Source organism: Engystomops pustulosus, chromosome 1 (assembly GCF_040894005.1).
Source record: "Engystomops pustulosus chromosome 1, aEngPut4.maternal, whole genome shotgun sequence".
In the NCBI taxonomy this organism is placed as follows: domain Eukaryota; kingdom Metazoa; phylum Chordata; class Amphibia; order Anura; family Leptodactylidae; genus Engystomops; species Engystomops pustulosus.
The window spans coordinates 190,835,335-190,853,599 of NC_092411.1; the positions used below are offsets into that span (position 1 = coordinate 190,835,335).

At 38.0% G+C, this 18,265-nt stretch overlaps 1 protein-coding gene across 7 annotated transcripts in view; it reads left to right on the top strand.

Annotated features, from left to right (window-relative positions):
* ARHGAP24 (Rho GTPase activating protein 24) overlaps window positions 1-18,265 on the top strand; it is a 473,550-nt gene that overhangs the window by 437,342 nt on the left and 17,943 nt on the right. For 6 of the 7 annotated variants that reach the window (XM_072116067.1, XM_072116077.1, XM_072116060.1 and 3 more), the window contains one exon: window positions 14,793-15,000. In XM_072116067.1, the coding sequence (XP_071972168.1) occupies window positions 14,793-15,000 (208 nt within the window). Of the gene's footprint in view, window positions 1-4,840; window positions 5,621-14,792; window positions 15,001-18,265 lie in introns of those variants that run through there. The other variant, XM_072116086.1, reaches the window with a different exon arrangement.

Genomic DNA, 18,265 nt, shown 5'->3' on the forward strand with positions numbered 1-18,265 from the left:
AAAGTGGCAAGACTGTCCAGGCTTCGGAGGAATAGTCATTGGTTATGACTATGACCTGGGGGACTGCTAGTTGTGTGAAAAGAGGTGTGCTTTATACATGTGATAGGTTGAGTTCTGGAGGGTAGTGAAGGTGTGCTGGAAATATTTGGTGCTTATAGTGGTGATTGGCCAGATCACGGGGGGGGGGGGGGGGGTTATTGTGTGTTATTGCTGGAATTGATTCTGTTTCCCTCTTTTGTGTTAATAATATGGTATGGCTCTGTATTATGTTTTGTTATGTGTACCAATAGAGTTATCTGATTATAAAAAATAAAGTGTGTATAGTAATTTAATAAAGTAATATGAATATACAAATATTGGTGCATAATTATTATTTATTTATCAGGGCTTCTGTGCTACATCAGTAATGTAGAAGCCCTGAAATAATCGCAAATGCTGGTTTATTGCTAGCACTTGCAATTATTTGGCACAATCCGCCAGCTTCACGCCAGTGGGGCCCTCCGCATGGCTGACCGGGAGTGGCGCACTCGCTGCTGCCGGTGACTTTTCGGAGTCACAGACCTCCATAAGGTCTGAGAACAAATTAGTATATAAACTAAATAAAGAATGTAACCCAATCAGAGGCCTCAACGATGACCTCCATAGTTATATAACAGTATAAATAAAAGGATTCTGTATGTATTGTAGCTTGTGCAACCCTCACTCTTTGTCTTTACCTCCTGAATTGTTAAGAAGTAATAATCCTCCTTATTGTCATAGGCAATGCAGATATCATGTCTTTGGCTCTTGTTGGTGTAGATTAGAAGTGGTTGAGGCTCTGCTCTCTTCTAAAACCTCTGTAACAATTATTGTTAAGTTAAACATCTGTTTAGCATACATACCAAATGCCACAAAATACCAAATATCACATTATATACAGCACCACTGGACACTATGGTATGTATTTGAAGGGTTTGACCACTCTTTTACATAAGTTGCTCATGTGCCTTTACTGCATTAGTAATAATCCCTGAATTTTCATCAAGCGATTCAGTAGTCCTGATACTTACTTTTGTGCTTCATGTAGACTCTTGGCGGATTTTTGCTTACATGTCTGAGCTCTTATGAATAGGGGGGTCTGGAGCAGGAGAGTTATGCCTCACCCTGCTCCCCCCACCTCCCTGCGTCTGTCAGTAAGATGGACTGTGACAGATGACTGTGGCAGTCCAAGAGGCGCAGTAGCAGTCCAAGAGACTCGAGAAGTGAGAGACAGGAAGTTGTGTGTATATATGCAGAGGGCAGCATGGTGAGAACAGGGAAAGTCTGAAGCTATCAAGGGAGGCACACATATATTTATATCCAGAGACATTTCTAATGGACAGTGTATAACTCACTATGTACAGTACTATATTTTGTATAAGTCAGTATGTACAGTGCTTGCATATACATACCATTGTCAACATATGATTTTATTTTTCATGTTTCTAGTCTACAGTCAACAACGCCATTTTATTGCTGTAACGTATTTACTGTACTTTGTATAACAAACCCAACGGACTGTAATTGCCATATAGTAGATACACCTGACATATGTTGTGAATTCTACTGACAACTGAAAGCACTTTATGGCTACATCTGTTTCATGGACGGTTTATTAGTGAACCAGTGTTGGTCTATCACAGGGCCTGCCTCATCACGTTTGCTATGTGAGCTGGCAGCCCTATTAATCATTAACTACATGATTAAATTAATGTTTGCTCGCTCTTGCTGGGGGTAAAAGCTTCAATATACAACATGATTCTTTTTGTTTGTTACCTGAATAAACACCAACACCAATGTCACTTTGGCCATTACTGGGTAGTTTGCATTCCAAATGTCTTTATGCATTATTAAAGGATGTGGATCATTCTAAGCCACAAAGATTACACTGAGAATGTGATATAAATGTACATTATTGTGTTAGGAAATTGATGTGGTATATAAAAGGTAGCAGGTAATTCTGTTCAGCTAAAGAGTGTATCTAAACAATAGGATATGCAGAAAAGGTTATGGCATTGGAATATGGCATTCTCTTCTGAAAATAGAAAGCTGTGACAACATATGTGGCAACTAAAAGGTGATATAAAATGAATTTCCCCCAGCGATGAATATCGGCTCAATCCATTTTTCAGCCAACCATTTAATGTGTGTGGGGTCTCTCGACTCTTCTTTGTTAATAGATGTTGGGTGAGATCAGGCTAGATTCTGGCAGTGGTTTTCTCCCTTCATTACACATGCACTTTCATGCCGGATGATCTCTTATATGTATGAAGGAGTTGGGGAAATAGCTGCCGGTCAAAGGCTTGATTATTTGTTTGGTGAGATTATTTTGCCATTGCTAGTTTGGCATTATGTTGATAAAATGCATTCACATATATTTTACATGTCCTCCTTTGTGTCTAGCATATGCATCAAAAGCTGTTTTTGAAGGCTCTATTATGTTTTGTATCAATCATTAAAGCAAAGTAGATTTTACTACACTTCTCTCAATAAAATGACAGACATCATCGCAGAACTTGACAAAGCCCATTATTGCCCATGCCAGTGTCTGTTGGTCACTACTAGTGTCTATTGTGCAACAAAACTGGCCGAATGTTGGGACTACCTCTGTGAAGTTGGCCATACTCTTTAGATAAAAGTCTTCTAAAGAAAAAGCCAACTACCCAAATATCGTGGTGTCCCTGACTTTCCTGAGCTGTTGTCAAGGAAAAGAAGAATCTTCATTTAAGATTTCAACATACACAAAACTTTGTTCCCAAGAGTGATAAGACATCAATTCGAGAAGGCTTACGCAGACAAGCTTCCCCTGACTAATATATAGTCTTGGGCTGCTCTGTTCACATCTGCCTGGGAGCTCCATTATAGAGTGAATACGACATCATAAAGAAAATAACAGACACCATAGTGGAAACAAAACAGCCTCTTAACTCTATGGGCTCCATCGGAATCAATTAATGTCAGATGTTGATTTGTCAAAGTGATCTGACTTTGGTCCTTCAGCAAGGACTCAGGATTCCATGAGCAAATGTTTGCGGGAACATTTGGGACCAAATGTAAGCCAATGTATGTATAGGAGGCCACGGTTTTGCACTGCATTTCCAGTTTAGATGGCACAGAAGATTGTGTACAATAAAGTTAAATTATGTTGCCTTTCTGTTGAGGATAGCAGTCTCATGTCCTCTGTTCTGCATGGTAGGCAAGGATTATTACATTGAGTGGTTTTCTTCAGTTGGTTTTCTTCAACCTCCTAAAAAGTCTTCATGAAACTGGGGTTATTTGGTAATCCCCACTGTGTCAGCTGGTACCTGACATCTGCTCTTTTTGCCTGACTACCTCTTGCATTCTGATTTTGTAACTTGTTGCCATCTTGTTGTGACTTAGGTTTGGCCAAATTTGACTCAGTTTTCTGAATACAACGTTGCCTACCCTCTCCCTCATCCTTCACCTTATTCAGTGTAAGGAACATTTTCCAGCTAGTGAAGGATGGTATTTCCCCTACCCTTAGGCCAGCACACGCATCCATGGTGGGTCCCTGAATCATAACATATGTTATGCAAGAGTCCATTCAACCCAAAAAACAGCAGCCCTCAACTGTAATCATGATCATGTTCGTGTGCCAGTGGCCTTACCACTACTCCATCTGACAATACCTACAGTATGTTAGGAGGATGTATGTAGACAACCTTTTGTAACAATTGAGTTGGGATAATTGAATGTATCCCTTCAAGTTGTATTATCAGTAAAAGGAACTAGAAACTAGTGCATTGCACATTACTTATCAAATATGACATTTATTATTAATGTGGTCTCGGGCAGCACATTTCTCAAACATATTATTTATATTTACACTTTTACACAATAATGTCTATCAGTAAGATTATATAAAATATCATAATTAGTGATAAGACACGTAAAAATTTTGAAACCCTGTTTGATCCCACACCATTAACACCCGCAATCAGTGCAAGCACCTTTGCGCGTGCAAAAGAATTGCTGGTGCCAGTAGCATTTAAACAGTGAACACCCGGTCACTGTTTAAATGCTACTGGCACCAGCAATTCTTTTGCACGCATAATAGCAGCAACAAGGTGGTAGAGCTTCAACAATTTTGGGGAGGATCGCGGCTCACACTGACATCATCAGGGAGCAATAATCATCTCCAAAATGGCAGCATCCTACAAGTTCCAGCTAGCACGGTTTAGCCATTTAAATACTGCTGGCAACACTGCCATAAAATTTTGCATTATATGCGGTGTTAACAGAGGAGGATGTTTAAGCTGAACCCAGACTCAGTGGACGCAAACCCACAAAGATCAGTACTAACCTAAACTTTGCGGTTCAGGTCCTCTCATCACTAATCATAATATATCTACCTCTAAGAATTACATGAAAGAACAATGTAAAATCTTCTCTTAATTATTCAATAAATATATCTTATGATAAATATTACTTTTAATACACTCCAAGTGATTCTATCATTACATTATACAAACAGTAAAAATTCTTGCTAGAAAAAACAATCCGCCAAACTGATGCAGATTATTATTATAATTATTTGTTTATAGAGCACCATTAATTCCATGTTGCTGTACAATCAATAAAGGGTTCACATACATTAAATTAAGACCAGAACCAATGCAAATACAAAATACACAACTACAGAGATCAGGAGACAAGTGGAAGGAGGACTCTGCCCGTGAAAAGCAGAAGTAGAGGTTATTTGAAGAAGGAATGACGGAGGAGGACTGCACCTTTAATAATCACTAAGCTGTCACACGTGATGCCTGCTTGAAGTCAACTCAAAGTCAGAGCCTGGGATTTCATTGCTACTGCTGCCTGGGATAGTTGTTTACTCCTTTCCAACTTGCTGAAGCTTATACCTGCACCTGCTGCATGCACAGTGCCTGGGGCTCACGAAAAGAATCAATACCTTCATGAACAGGCTTCTAAGGTCCAGCATCTGTTCTGCTTAGTGGAAGAACAGAAAACTTTTATGGGAATTAATTTCAGTGCGTTTTGTTTTTTTTATCAAGCCTGGATATTAGTGCAGATCACTTTACTCTCATAAGATCTAATGATGTTGGGGCCACTTTTTCAGGACTGACTTTGTTCGGTAAGATTCTCTTTGGATTGGATTAGATTGGGATACATTTTGAAGCAGCCTCTTATCCTCCAGAAGTTACTTATCTACATTTACATCAACTAGAAATCTGCCTTCTATGAAGATTTTGGATGTTCTAAATGACAGTAAGAATTGATTGTGTATGAGTAGCAGAAGACAGGGGATCAGAAGATGAGTCATTTTTCCTAAATCTTTTTTATAACCTTTCAAGACTGACAGAAGAAGATGAAGTAAATACTCCAGGAGGCAAATAATAGCTGGCTGATGACATTAAAATCAAAATATCTGGACTAGAGAATGATTCATAGGTCTTATCCAAATGCTACTTGTAAAGGACATCACTAGCTCCCACGTCAGCTGGTACCTGTATGATGCTGGAAGAGCGAAATGCAGCCGCCTCTTCATCCGCTTCCTTGTCAACCAACTTCATTCCCAAAACAACTTACAGGAAAATCAAAAGATGTTTTAGCTTCCGAAGAGGTATGTTCTTAATAACAGTTGATGGTTCATACAATTCCATTCATATTTTTCCAATAGTAAGACTAATTGTAAAGTCATATTTTGTATGCTTAGATAATGAAGTGGCATTAGGTAAAGTCCTATGTAAAACAACAGTGTTACAAAAATTCAGTCTGGATTTAAAAATTATTTTGCTGTTTGGTTGTTTCAACATAAATGTATACTAAGGTTCTGACAGTCGTTACTGCTATAGCATGCTATTCATGTTTATTGGCTTGTATATGTGTAATAAGAGTTGCCAGGATTTACTCTTGCCCTCTCTTTGTTGGCCACAAGATTGGTGCATTCACACAGCAGTCAGCAGTCAGTGAACTGTATCCCAGAGAGTTAAAAAGAAGAATAGCAAGTGTTTTCTGAGTACTCTCTAAGACTTGTTTAAGACTTGTTTTGTTTGACATTCCCCAGGTGGGACTCTTTACTAAACACAATAATGTTATTCTGGAATTTCATTTAAAACCTTTAAATACCATTAAAACGTGTTTATTCTATAATATATGCAGTTTCCAGACCATCTGCAGCTACTGTACCATCCACACCCTGACCACTGAATGGAGGCATATTTACAACCTGTAATACAATGAATGGATTACATGTCCATTTAATAAATCTTTGTATGCACATGTCTTGCTGTAATATGCAACCAATTATACTTCAATATGCTATTACACTACAAGAACATTTTAGTAACAACATTTGTATCTGAATCCTGCTAGATCTAACTACCACCTGGTAACCTATCTCAATGAAAGAAATTGCACCACTCCATGAAAATCCCATAAAGAACAGGCAGAAATCCATCAGCCTATATCAGTGCAACATTTCCTTTTCACAATAGAACATTTTGCAAGCCAAAGTTTTTCTAGTTCCATGTTGGAACTGAAATGTTTCACCGATTTGGGTTAATAATAAACTTCCACTTGTTATTCCTTGGATTTTTCTTTTAATCATTAGAAAAAGAAAGTGCACCCTCTATAAATTATATAGTTTGTGGTATTAGGGCATAACATAAAGATATCTGGCCATTAAATGGCTTTTCAATTAGTTAAATACAACCTCTTATGGGCATCAAGGAACATATTTCACCTAATGACAGGTTCCGATAGTCCTTTTAATAATAATCCACAATCTGTTTTTACAAGCAGTATTACTCTACTCACTTTTAAAAGATGCTAAATGTATACCTGGCTACCTGGAAGCAGACTGCATCGAGTCAAGGAGGCGTAAGCTATAAGGCGAGTCCCTGTGTCATCATCATTATCTCCACAATGCTCTGCCCCTCCCTTGTCCTTCCCCTCCCTCTCCCTTCTGCAGACAATAGCTTGCAGCATAGGGTCATCTCAAGCCTAATGAAGGAGGGGGAGGGGGAGTTTTGAGAGCATTGTATGACAATGACTTGGGCCTCACAGTCTTGCAACAGATGCCCCCATGATTTGACCCATTTTGCTGGCAGTGATCTAGGTATACTGTCTGGCATGGAGCCATGTATACTAAGTGAGTGGAACCAGTAATGTTAATTATGAAATCAGATTGAATTAGTATGAAAAAGGCTATTGCAGCCTGATATTAGCTGAAAAAAGCAAAATCCCGGTGACAGGTTCCCTTTAACTTGTTGAACCTACAAACCTTATCAGCAATAACTTAAGGTCATCCATTTCTGTATGAATTCATCAACAACATTGCTTGCCAAAGCATTTCAGATGAGTAAGTCTGACCTTTGAATGGGCCATTGCACCATTATAGTTCATATCTTTTTTCAGACATTCTGTTGTGTTGCTGTGTTTTTGGCAATATGCTGGGCTTGGTATTTTTACCACGAGGATGAAGGCAACATTCAAATGAGCCTGAGGGGCTCCAGGCCTCATAGGTGTTTATAGCGCCTGGAGCCCCTCATTTGTATACAGTCTTCATCCTGGTGGTAGATGTCCTTTCACTAAACGTGAAGCTGTGCATTACAGACAAGTACCTCCACATTGACAAAACCTCTGCTTTTATAATGGGGGTTACAATTTGTGATGAGAAATAAATAATATATTTGACTACATATTTTGGTTGACCATAAATCTTAAATTCACAACAAAAAGTAACCTGAGTATTAATTTATTTCACATCACAACCAGAGTTAAAAAACTAAATAAAACCTAGAAATACTCACCTCTGCACCACTTGATGTTGATGTCGGCACTGTCCATCGCTATTCTTGAAATTCTGTGATAAGCTAGAAAAGAAACTTATAATGAGCAGCAGGGAGTGTGGAGATAAGATGTCTGGCACTCCGGGTTGCTAATGCATACTGTACTCTTGTCACCTTCCTCAAAGTGATGTCACGTGAGAGGAGTGAATTTACGTCTCTCCAGCACAAGAGAGGGAGGTGGCGAGAGCGTGCATAATTAGCATCCTGGAGCGCCGAACATATTGTCCCTGTGCTCCGGGCTGCTAATTATAAGTTTCTTGTCTAGGTGATCCCGGAGTGTCAAGACTACTGATGGACAGCACTGGGATCAATATGAAGAGGAGCGGAGTTGAGTATTTATAGGTTTTTTTTTTAATCTGGTTGATCTTCTTTAAGCTAAACATCAACATTACATAAGTGATATTTTGTTACCCACCTACTTACATCTTTTATTGCAAAAGAGATCTAAGCATTTAGTTTTGCAGATAAAGTGAGACCATACTGTAAACATAAAAACAAATTAGACAGACTTCCTTTAACACCGCAACACTTCTCCCTTTCTGCACTCCAAATTTTTGCTCCCCTCCTTCCAAAAGCCATAACTTATTCAAATTTCAGTGTAGAGCTGTGTGAGGGCTTGATTTCTGTGTAACTATTTGAAATCCTCGGGACACCATTTAATATTCTGTGCAATGTACAGGGAAACTTTTTTTTCTGCGGACTATGTGTACAATTTGAACATTTGTAGGGTTTTTTTCCTTTACAGGGTTCTCTGCATGAAATAATCATATTTACATTTTAATGGACAGGCTATTTTAGAATGCAGGGACACATCTTTAAGATTTTTCATATATTTATATTTCTGCTCTAGGGAAAGGGGGATGATTTGAACTTTTGTTTTTTTTCTTAATTTTTAAAAATAGTTTTAACATTTTTTCCAGCCTCTTAGGATACTTACTGCTTTGATCACTCATTTAATATACTGCAATATTACTGTATTGCAGTATAGTGCATATCGTTATTTCAGTATACTTGGGTAAATGAGTGTAAAATCAAAAACCATCTTAACTTCTATGTTGATCTTTTATTATATTCACTTACTAAGGGGCGTCCCTTTTCCTTTTTTTTGTTATCTACGTTCCAGTTGAAGGAATGGATAGGTCAAAGCTTGCATCAAAGCAGAGTGGGCTTGCTGAGCCGTGACCTTTTCAAACAGGTGAAAAGAAAACATCTAGCAATTATAGAGTGCAAATAGAAAGCAGCCTTTGAAAGGATGGGGAGAGAAGCCAAGCTCCCTCAGAGTCTTAGAGCAAGCACTTGTGTCTACGCTGCTCAGCACTGAATGAGACCCTACCAGTAGTACTCTTAGCTCAACAATAACTTTGTTGGTATATCCCAAAGGAAATCCAGTAGTCTCTAACAAAACCTTAAAAACCAATTCCACCATCCATTGTCCAATGATACCACACAATACAAAAGTTTTATATTGGATATTCAGTAGTGGGATGGTTCTGTCCAGTTCTGTAATTTAACCTTTACTCAAGTTGATTGTGTAAATCATGATTATATCAGTTAGGAAATTATATTTCTTCCTAGATATTGTAAAATCTATAATGACCATTGAAACGTCTTGGTTCATGAGTTGTTACCAGCTCTAGTAGCTGTACTGTACCTAAGATCACATAAACCAGATATATTTTTACACTATAGAAATAAACCATTGAAAGTCCCTTTTCAATAACTGCAAGCAGATTACACGACTGCTATTGGGCCCTGTAGGTATTATCCACCAAAGTACAAAGGATATTAAATTTTGTCAGGTCCATAGAGGCAAAAATAAATAGTATCTGCAACCTTAATGTGCAGATACCATTGATTGGGAGTGTGGTGCAGCAGAGAAGCCTTTGCATGTACTCCCTGCATTACACAAAGCTTTCACAGAAGCTGGGGCAAAAGATTTCAGTTAAAGAGAGATATCTGTGCTGTGGGATGAGAGGGGCAATGTATATAAATTTGGGGGGGTGTATAGGGGGGTCACTATATAGATTACTAAAAGGAAACTTTTCTACATTTATGTGGGGGCATTGTAAATCAATTAAGTCATATTTTAACTCATAATGGAAATACTGTATCTAAATTAATAAAATTAATATCTAACTTAATCAGGGTGATGTTTCTAAATTCATAAAGGGCGCTGTATATAAATTTGTTAAGCATGATGCTCTATGTATTGATTTGGTAGGGAATAAAATTTAGTAGAACTTTTAAATATATAGTAAATAAATGCACAGTGAATATTTGTGATAGAATACAATGTGTATAACATGAGAAACCCCTAGGGAGGGCTGTGCCAGCTGGCCTCTGGGATAAATGTGATGCTTTTTATCTATGGCTTATATAAACCAGTCTGTGAAAGACTCTGCAATGTATGTGAGCCACCAATCACAGTCAGGTTCCCGCAGATGCTCTCCCTCCCCCAGCTACTCATGGAATGTGCAGAATTTGGAGACTGAGATTAACAGATTAATTTTCAGATGACTAAAGTGATTTCAGGACATTGCCAAAAATAAATTGTGCTGTTACTTTCAGGGGACACCACAAAAGAAAACTGCATATTGTTTCTTAAAGCTGCAGTATGTATTTTCTTTCCAATGTGTAGACATTTTCAGATGTAAACACTCACGGATATGCTTCCACATCAATCACATTGTTTATAAACATGAAAATGTGATATGTGGTGGTATATAAATGGTTACAATTCCTTGAATATATAAGGGCAAGCACATGTTAGTTGAGATCTTGGAATGTTTCAGTTATTGGAGCTATTAGGAGTGTTCCTGTTAATACTTAATCTGTCCTTTGCCCGGCCACTTGGTCATGGGAAGCATATTATGATTTTCTGTTCAGCTGTAAGCACTTTTGCTACTTATGTATACTGAAAGGCTTGGTTAACCAGTGAAGTTGTGGGATGCTTTCCATGTTTTAAAGAGCAGCTTCCCAGCCTGCTGAAATAAACGATGTGAAGGTTTATGTCACAGCTTGAACCTCTAGAGATCTTGATCTTCGTTGACTTGCCGGAATGGCTTTTCAAAGTCAGGCGCTGAGTTAGGCTGACATCTGTGCCAAGAAAAGGTCTTCAACATGTTCTTATTTTACAACTCTTGTCTTCTACGTGGTGATTATGTGTTAAAAATATGGCACCTTTTATAAAAACAAATGCATTGATATTATCATTGGGATCTCATCATTCCCACTGCTGTAGTTTACTTAAAGCCTGTTAAAGGGGCTGTCCACCAATACTTAAAAATCTACAGATGGGCTGGGGAGCTTTAAAAAAAGCTTTTTAAGCTTTTCTTGTGCTCCCAGTCTACGACACGGCTGACCATCAGTGTCGTGCTCCTGTTTCATTACAGGGGAATGGCAACTCTGCTCTGACTACTTCCGGTAACCTGATATGCTCACCTGTCCACCTGTGTATTAATTAGATCGTAATTTTGTAGGTACTGTACATAGTAAGAATGAGAAGACTGCTGGGACTGAAATTACTGTATACGTTGTCAGGGGTTCTTTTCACTTTGCCTGTCTATATAAAAAAACACATTTTAAAATCATATAGTGAGTGCTGAACTGATCCTCCCATAGGGGCAAGCTACCCCAAAGGAAGAATATATCATACACTGGAGCTCATGCAAGGTGGTTTGCAAGGCTTTGCAATTATATCACGGCCTCTATGCCAGTTTTCTGGTGCAGAAGCCCTGATAAATGTCCCTCACATACTGCCAACCACCCTAAGCAAAATACTCCAACCTCTTCCAAATCCTCATCTTTCATCCTCAAAAGAAAAAACTTTAAAAGGTTGTTCAGAAGATACATAGGGGTCTTGTTAATGGGACCAAGAGATGTTTTGACCTGGTTGAAGAGCCAGAATAAGAAAAATGGATATTCCACCACCAGGGCCTCTTCTTTCAAATGAATGTTGAATTGTGTTTCTAGGTGTCAGAGATATTCAGGTTTAAAGTGAGAATATCAGGTGCCATTTTTATTAATAAAAATCACTCCCGACGGCACTTTAACTTTAGTCCTAAAAGCAGATATCTATCAGATAGCTGAAAAGAAGATATCTAGTTACAGTTTTAGTGATATTATGTGGTTTTATTTTTGTGAACATATGAGGCATTTGTGAACTCTACGCATGTCCATCTATTACATTTAGGAGATGTGAAGGTAAATATCTTCTGTTTGGAGCCCATTTTTTGCCATCAAAGTAAAATTTTAAGTATTTTTTTATAAAATGTTTCAGTTTGAATCAAAATTTCATGAAGGTGCCTATGTCTATAAACTCTTTAACCCCTTAACGACTTGGCCTATTTTAGTTTTTTCACTTCCATTTTTCACTCACCAACTTCAAAAATCTATAACTTTTTTATTTTTCCACATAAAGAGCTGTGTTATGGCTTATTTTCTGCGTAACAAATTGCACTTAATAGTGACGGTATTTAATATTCCATGGTGTGTACTGGGAAGCGGGAAAAAATTCCAAATGCAGTGAAAATGGTGAAAAACCACATTTGCGACGTTTTCTTGTGGGCTTGGATTTTACAGTTTTCACTCTGCGTCCCAAATGATCTACTTTATTCTTTGGGTTGGTATGATCACGTGGATACCAAATTTGTATAGGTTTTATAATGTTTTCATACATTTAAAAAAATTAAAACCTCCTGTACAAAATATTTTTTTTTTATTTTGCCATCTTCTGGCGCAAATAACTTTTTCATACTTTGGTGTACGGAGCTGTGGATAGTGTCATTTTTTGCAAATTTTGATGGTGTTTTCATTACTATAATTTTTGGATATGTGCGACCTTTTGATCACGCAGTGAAAAAACGTTATTATATTTTGATATATCAGGCATTTTCGGACGCGGCGATACCTAATGTGTTTATGATTTTTACTGTTTATTTATTTTTATATCACTTCTAGGGAAAGGGGGGGGTGATTAGAATTTTTAGGGTTTTTTATTATAATTTTTTTTTAAACTTTTTTTTATTTTTACTTTTACTATTTGTCAGACTCCCTAGGGTACTCTAACCCTAGGTAGTCTGATTCATCCTATCATATACTGCCATACTACTGTATGGCAGTATATGTGGATTTTACTCCCCATGTATTACAATGTGCAATTAGCACATTGTAATGCATGGGTTAAAACGAAGTAGCCTCGGGTATTCGGAACACCCGAGGCTACCATGGCGACGGATCGCCGCTCCCCGTGACGTCATCAGGGAGTGGCGAGCCACAACAAGATGGCGGCGCCCATGCAGTGCCATCTCTTTGAAGCCAATGCTGCCGGCGGCAATTGAGGTGAAAACACCCGCGATCGGTGCTAGCACCGATCGCGGGTGTTAGCGGTAAGCCTTTGCTGCAATATGCAGCAAAGATTTCCCGGCTATGGAGAGGGCTTGCGGGCCGAGCCCTCTCCATAGCTGGGAAATCTTTGCTGCACCGGGACCCGGCGCGCCGTACTAGTACGGGAAGGGGTTAATGTAATTTTGAAATTGGGGCAAGTGTCTGCCTTCAGAAAATATATGGTTTGTTGGGTTTACATTCATTCTTTTTGCTGTAATTTCAATTTTATTTTTAAACGTCAAAATTGTAAAAATTTCTCTGGCCAGTAACGCGACAAAATATATCCAGAAATGCCGGGCGGTGAAAGTGTTAATACCACTTGGTTTAATTCCCAGGTGAAGAAGCTTATCATCTATCTGTCTAGTTATCTATCTCCTATAATCTGACCATTTATATATGTCGCTTTTTCTCTATCTATTTATTAATCAATCTTCTATTTCTTCATCTACTGTATATATAATCTACTTTATAGTTCTGCATCTAGAAATCTCTATCATCTTTCATATTTATCTTCCATCATAATAATTATAATTAATATTTCTTTATTTATATAGCGCACACAGAATACGCAGCGCTGCACAGAGTATGCCATATCAGTCCCTGTTCCCATGGGCTCACAATCTATTCAACCTACCAGTAATTTTTTCAAGTGTGGGAGGAAACCAGAGGACCTGGAGGAAACCCACACAAACACAGAAAGAACATATAAACTCTTTGCAGATGTTGACCAGCACTGCAAGGCTGTAGTGCTAACCACTGAGCCACTGTGCTGCCTATCAATCTCCCTATCATCTATCTCCTATACAATTCTCCCATATTACAGTTTGTTTTACCATACTAAAGGGAGCCTCTTACTGACTGTGACTGGTCATAAAATAGATTTATTTTGGGGCCCTCCTTTTAGTTTAGCCCAGGACCCCACTTTGTCTAGAACCGGCCCTGTCCACTAGATATGTTACTATATTTAAAGCTTGCATGGTCTCTGAGAACTTTATACTTACATACTGTCAGAAAGAGATGTTATTTATGGAAACTGAGTTAATCTAATAACCCTTAGCATCAGGATGAAAGGTTCAGTAGGGAGTTCTCATGTGTACATCACTTGTTAACTAAGAAAGTCTGAGCAAGCCCCTGCCCCAGATCACCCGTCATCTGTACAGAAGGGTATTGTGAAAGCCATTTGTCACTTCATGGCAGGTATGAGCAGATTCCAAAGAAATCAACATTTATTCCGAGGCAATCAGTGTATGCACAGGTAAACAGTGTGTATAAAATGCTGGAGTCATCAGTTTGTAGATAACCTTGCAGGCGTATACATATAATAATGCAATAAATCCTTTGGAGACTTTTCTGTTGGAATCAGTCATTTTGTTCAGGTCACTGCATTTTCTTTCTATTTAATCCATTATATTTTATAAATTATGGATCATTTTTTCTTATTTCCCAAGTTTTATGTGTTAGTGGCTATTTGGTTGCATAAAATCATTTATCCTAAAATGCATATAAAGTAATTTGTCTTGTACATCATTTTCATGTTATTTTTTTGTATGTTAATAGGCATCTTTGGTCAGAAGCTTGAAGACACTGTGCGCTATGAGAAGCGATATGGTGCTCGCCTGGCCCCCATGTTGGTGGAACAGTGTGTGGACTTCATTCGTCAGCGTGGGCTAACTGAGGAAGGATTGTTTCGACTGCCTGGTCAGGCCAACCTGGTGAAGGAGTTGCAGGATGCCTTTGATTGTGGGGAGAAGCCATCATTTGACAGGTATTTTACTGCTTAGGTTAATCTCATATTTTACTATATGCTTGACAGTTTTTCCTCTACCACTTAACATAATAAAACGCGAGTGAAGGAATTAAATATGACTTTCCAATGGAGCAGTCCCTCGAAAAGGCCTTCAGTGTAACCCCCATTCTAAAGCATTTATTCTAGTGATATTCTCTATGGCAACAGTTAAGCAATTCTATTATTACCAGAAAGAAATGTGATCAAACCCTGATGGACCCTATGGGAAGTCACTGGTGTGTGTCATAATTTATTTGGCTCCAACTGATCGGTCATAGATGTCATTGCACAATATGAATAGCAATCATGACACCTCCCAATTTACTCCACTACTCATTAGCAGCCAGGTAGTCACATGTTATCTCTCCTTCATTTTATATTCTTATTTGATGGTAATTTATTTTTTAATAAATATTAAAATAGCTATTGTATGTGGCAAGAGATCTCTATAGACAATTGTAATTGTTAAAAGAAATCATAATCAAAATCATACATAATAAAGAATCGATTGATTTAGCACATCTTACCTGCCTCCTTCGTCCTCTGATGTGTCCCCACAGCCCGAGATGTTAACCTCAGTGATCCAAATCTTGGCCATGCACAAAGCTATCTTGCAGCTGTTCAATGAAGAATTGCGCATGCCCAAGATTTGAAGATAAGTCACTGAGATTTGGAATACTGAGGCTGATGTCATAAGCTATGGGGACGCACCAGAGGATTACGGAGGCAGATATCAAGTGCTCCCGTGGTCTGGTGTCACCCCCGAAGCCCTTCATTCTCATTGACATTTTAAAAGTTGATGTTTTGGACAAACCAAAGCATACAAAAAGAAATACAAAGTCATATACTGGGTGCTTTAAGGGACATGTGAGTGATGCTCCTTTATCATGTATGATTTTGATGATTTAGGTTATCCAGTCACTAAAATAAAATGCACCTACATAATATGCTATAGTTACTATAGCTGTGCAGGTCCTGTCAGGTAGACAGACACACAAAGGGAACTTCCCTTCCCCTTTCTATTGAAATGTGACAAGTGGTATATTTAGGGATTCTTTACTGTAAGAGCAGTGAATGTCAGGATTCTTTGAATGCTCATGCATTGTATTGTTGAATAAAGGCCCGGATATCTTTCTTGATAGAATACATATCACATGTTACGCAAACAAAAAATTTTTTGGGACATTGATCCAGGAATTCATTCTGGCAACCATTTTAAGGGTATGAAGGATTTTTTGTTACCTTTTATGGGCCAATTAACATCTGCATTGATAGACCTGCAATTTTATTCAACCTTAAGTACTGTGAACTACTATGATCTTTTATCTACTAAGGTATACAAGAACAGTGTTGTGTTAACTGCTCTGATCCTTTCTGATAAAATTAGCTTTACTCTATCTTCATTGTATATAATCCACTTTCAACAAGATTTCTCTCATATTTGGCTCTGGGATGAGAATTCTGCTTTATGGAAATTAGCACTTATGACATTTAGTCTCCATTACTGTATAAATCTGTAGCCTGCACTATGTACATGGCCCTGCAGTCATCAACGGAATAAAGACACGCTTGACAATGAATGAGGAATTGAGAAGCTACTCTCATACCACATTTTAATTAGAGTTGAAATTAAAATGTTGACACAGACAGATGGTCCTCCTCTCCATCATGTGTAGTCATTAAAAGGCAGATCTTGACTTCTGCTGTTGTCATGATATTGGGTTGTTATGAACAAACAAAACAGTGGCTGTCCTTTTATTTGACGGAAAAAAATGCCTCTTTATACAGTACTAAAACATTTTGTTTAGAGCCAATTCTGAAAAAAAAAAATATTGTAACTCCGGACTTTGTTGACTTTGCCAATTACTTTATGAGTCTAGAATTGTCAAGTCACAAGAGGATGAATTTATTTTTATGCTGGCTGTCTCTTAGCAGAGCAGTGCATCCTCAAGCAGCAAACTGTTGTGGACAGATAAGGGTTCAGATTTAAGTGGATCTCCCTATAGTATAAACATGACTAATATTCAGGTCTCACTCTCCAGAATAGATATTGATCAAATTATATCAAATTATAGTTAGAAACTGTTAAAATCCAAATAAAATAAGCGGACAATTAAGCAGGTCAGTAACCTGGGGATAAATTCACATGTCCATACTGTAAAAAGACATACTCATGCACATGCAACATACACAAACACTCATGCACATATACATATACACTCATCCCCTTACAGTATATATACACACACAAACACATCAAGTATTCATCCAAAATAATGCACATATACACTATTACACATATCTAATTATACACATACAGCACACGAACACAGACAGACCAGAAGAAGTTCCAGCAATATGTATATGGCCACCATGGTTTCTACACAAGTTCTGCAATAAAAAAAATGAGAAAGCATAGCCTGAAGCTTATTGATTAACCAGCCTGGCTTCTGATGTTATCAGTATGAGGAAAAGTGGATTTTCTGCTTAAGATTAGATTGTTCCTCTATAATGTATCCCAATTTTTGACCAATACTGGTGCACAAACAATAGGGTTTAGAACTATCTCCCCAATAAGGTTTAAAACAAGCTCTAAGTGTGTGCTACCTAATGAGTTGGAAAAATAGAAGCGCCAGAAAAGCATCAGATTCACAAGTGGTGCCACAATTTTGCGCCCAAACAAAACAAAATTGTTTGTGTCAGAAAGGCACCACTATTGTGTTGCTGCCTCTTCATGGACTAAAAAGGCTAAGATGTTAGATGTTAATGATTTTAACACGATAGACATTGTAAACATCTTAAAGCGTTACTCTGATGTTATAATGAGTTTTTCTAAATGAGCATATGCAATGCCTCTTTTTAAAACAAATGGAACGATGTCCATATTATGTTCCTTGCCCTTTTCACTCCAGAGCTATGGCATTTTCAGTTCTGAAGCTACATGTCATGTCTCAAAAAGTAATGTAGCAGCAAATCCAGTGTGATTCCTAAAAGTAAATCGACTAAGCACTGTAAAGTGTATATACAGGATCAAATTGGTGAGCCTGGCAGCCTTTATCACATGGAGGATAATGCAACATGCAATAAGTAGTAGAAACCAGCAGTGAAACAGTTATATGAACTATAAAGTCTGAGCTGTTTGGGCACTATGGGTAATAGCTTCTCTGCACTGTTCAGAAAGTGCATGGAGAGTATAAGGTGGGGGTTCAGAGGATTGCAGAATCAAGACTGGGATTGAGGGACT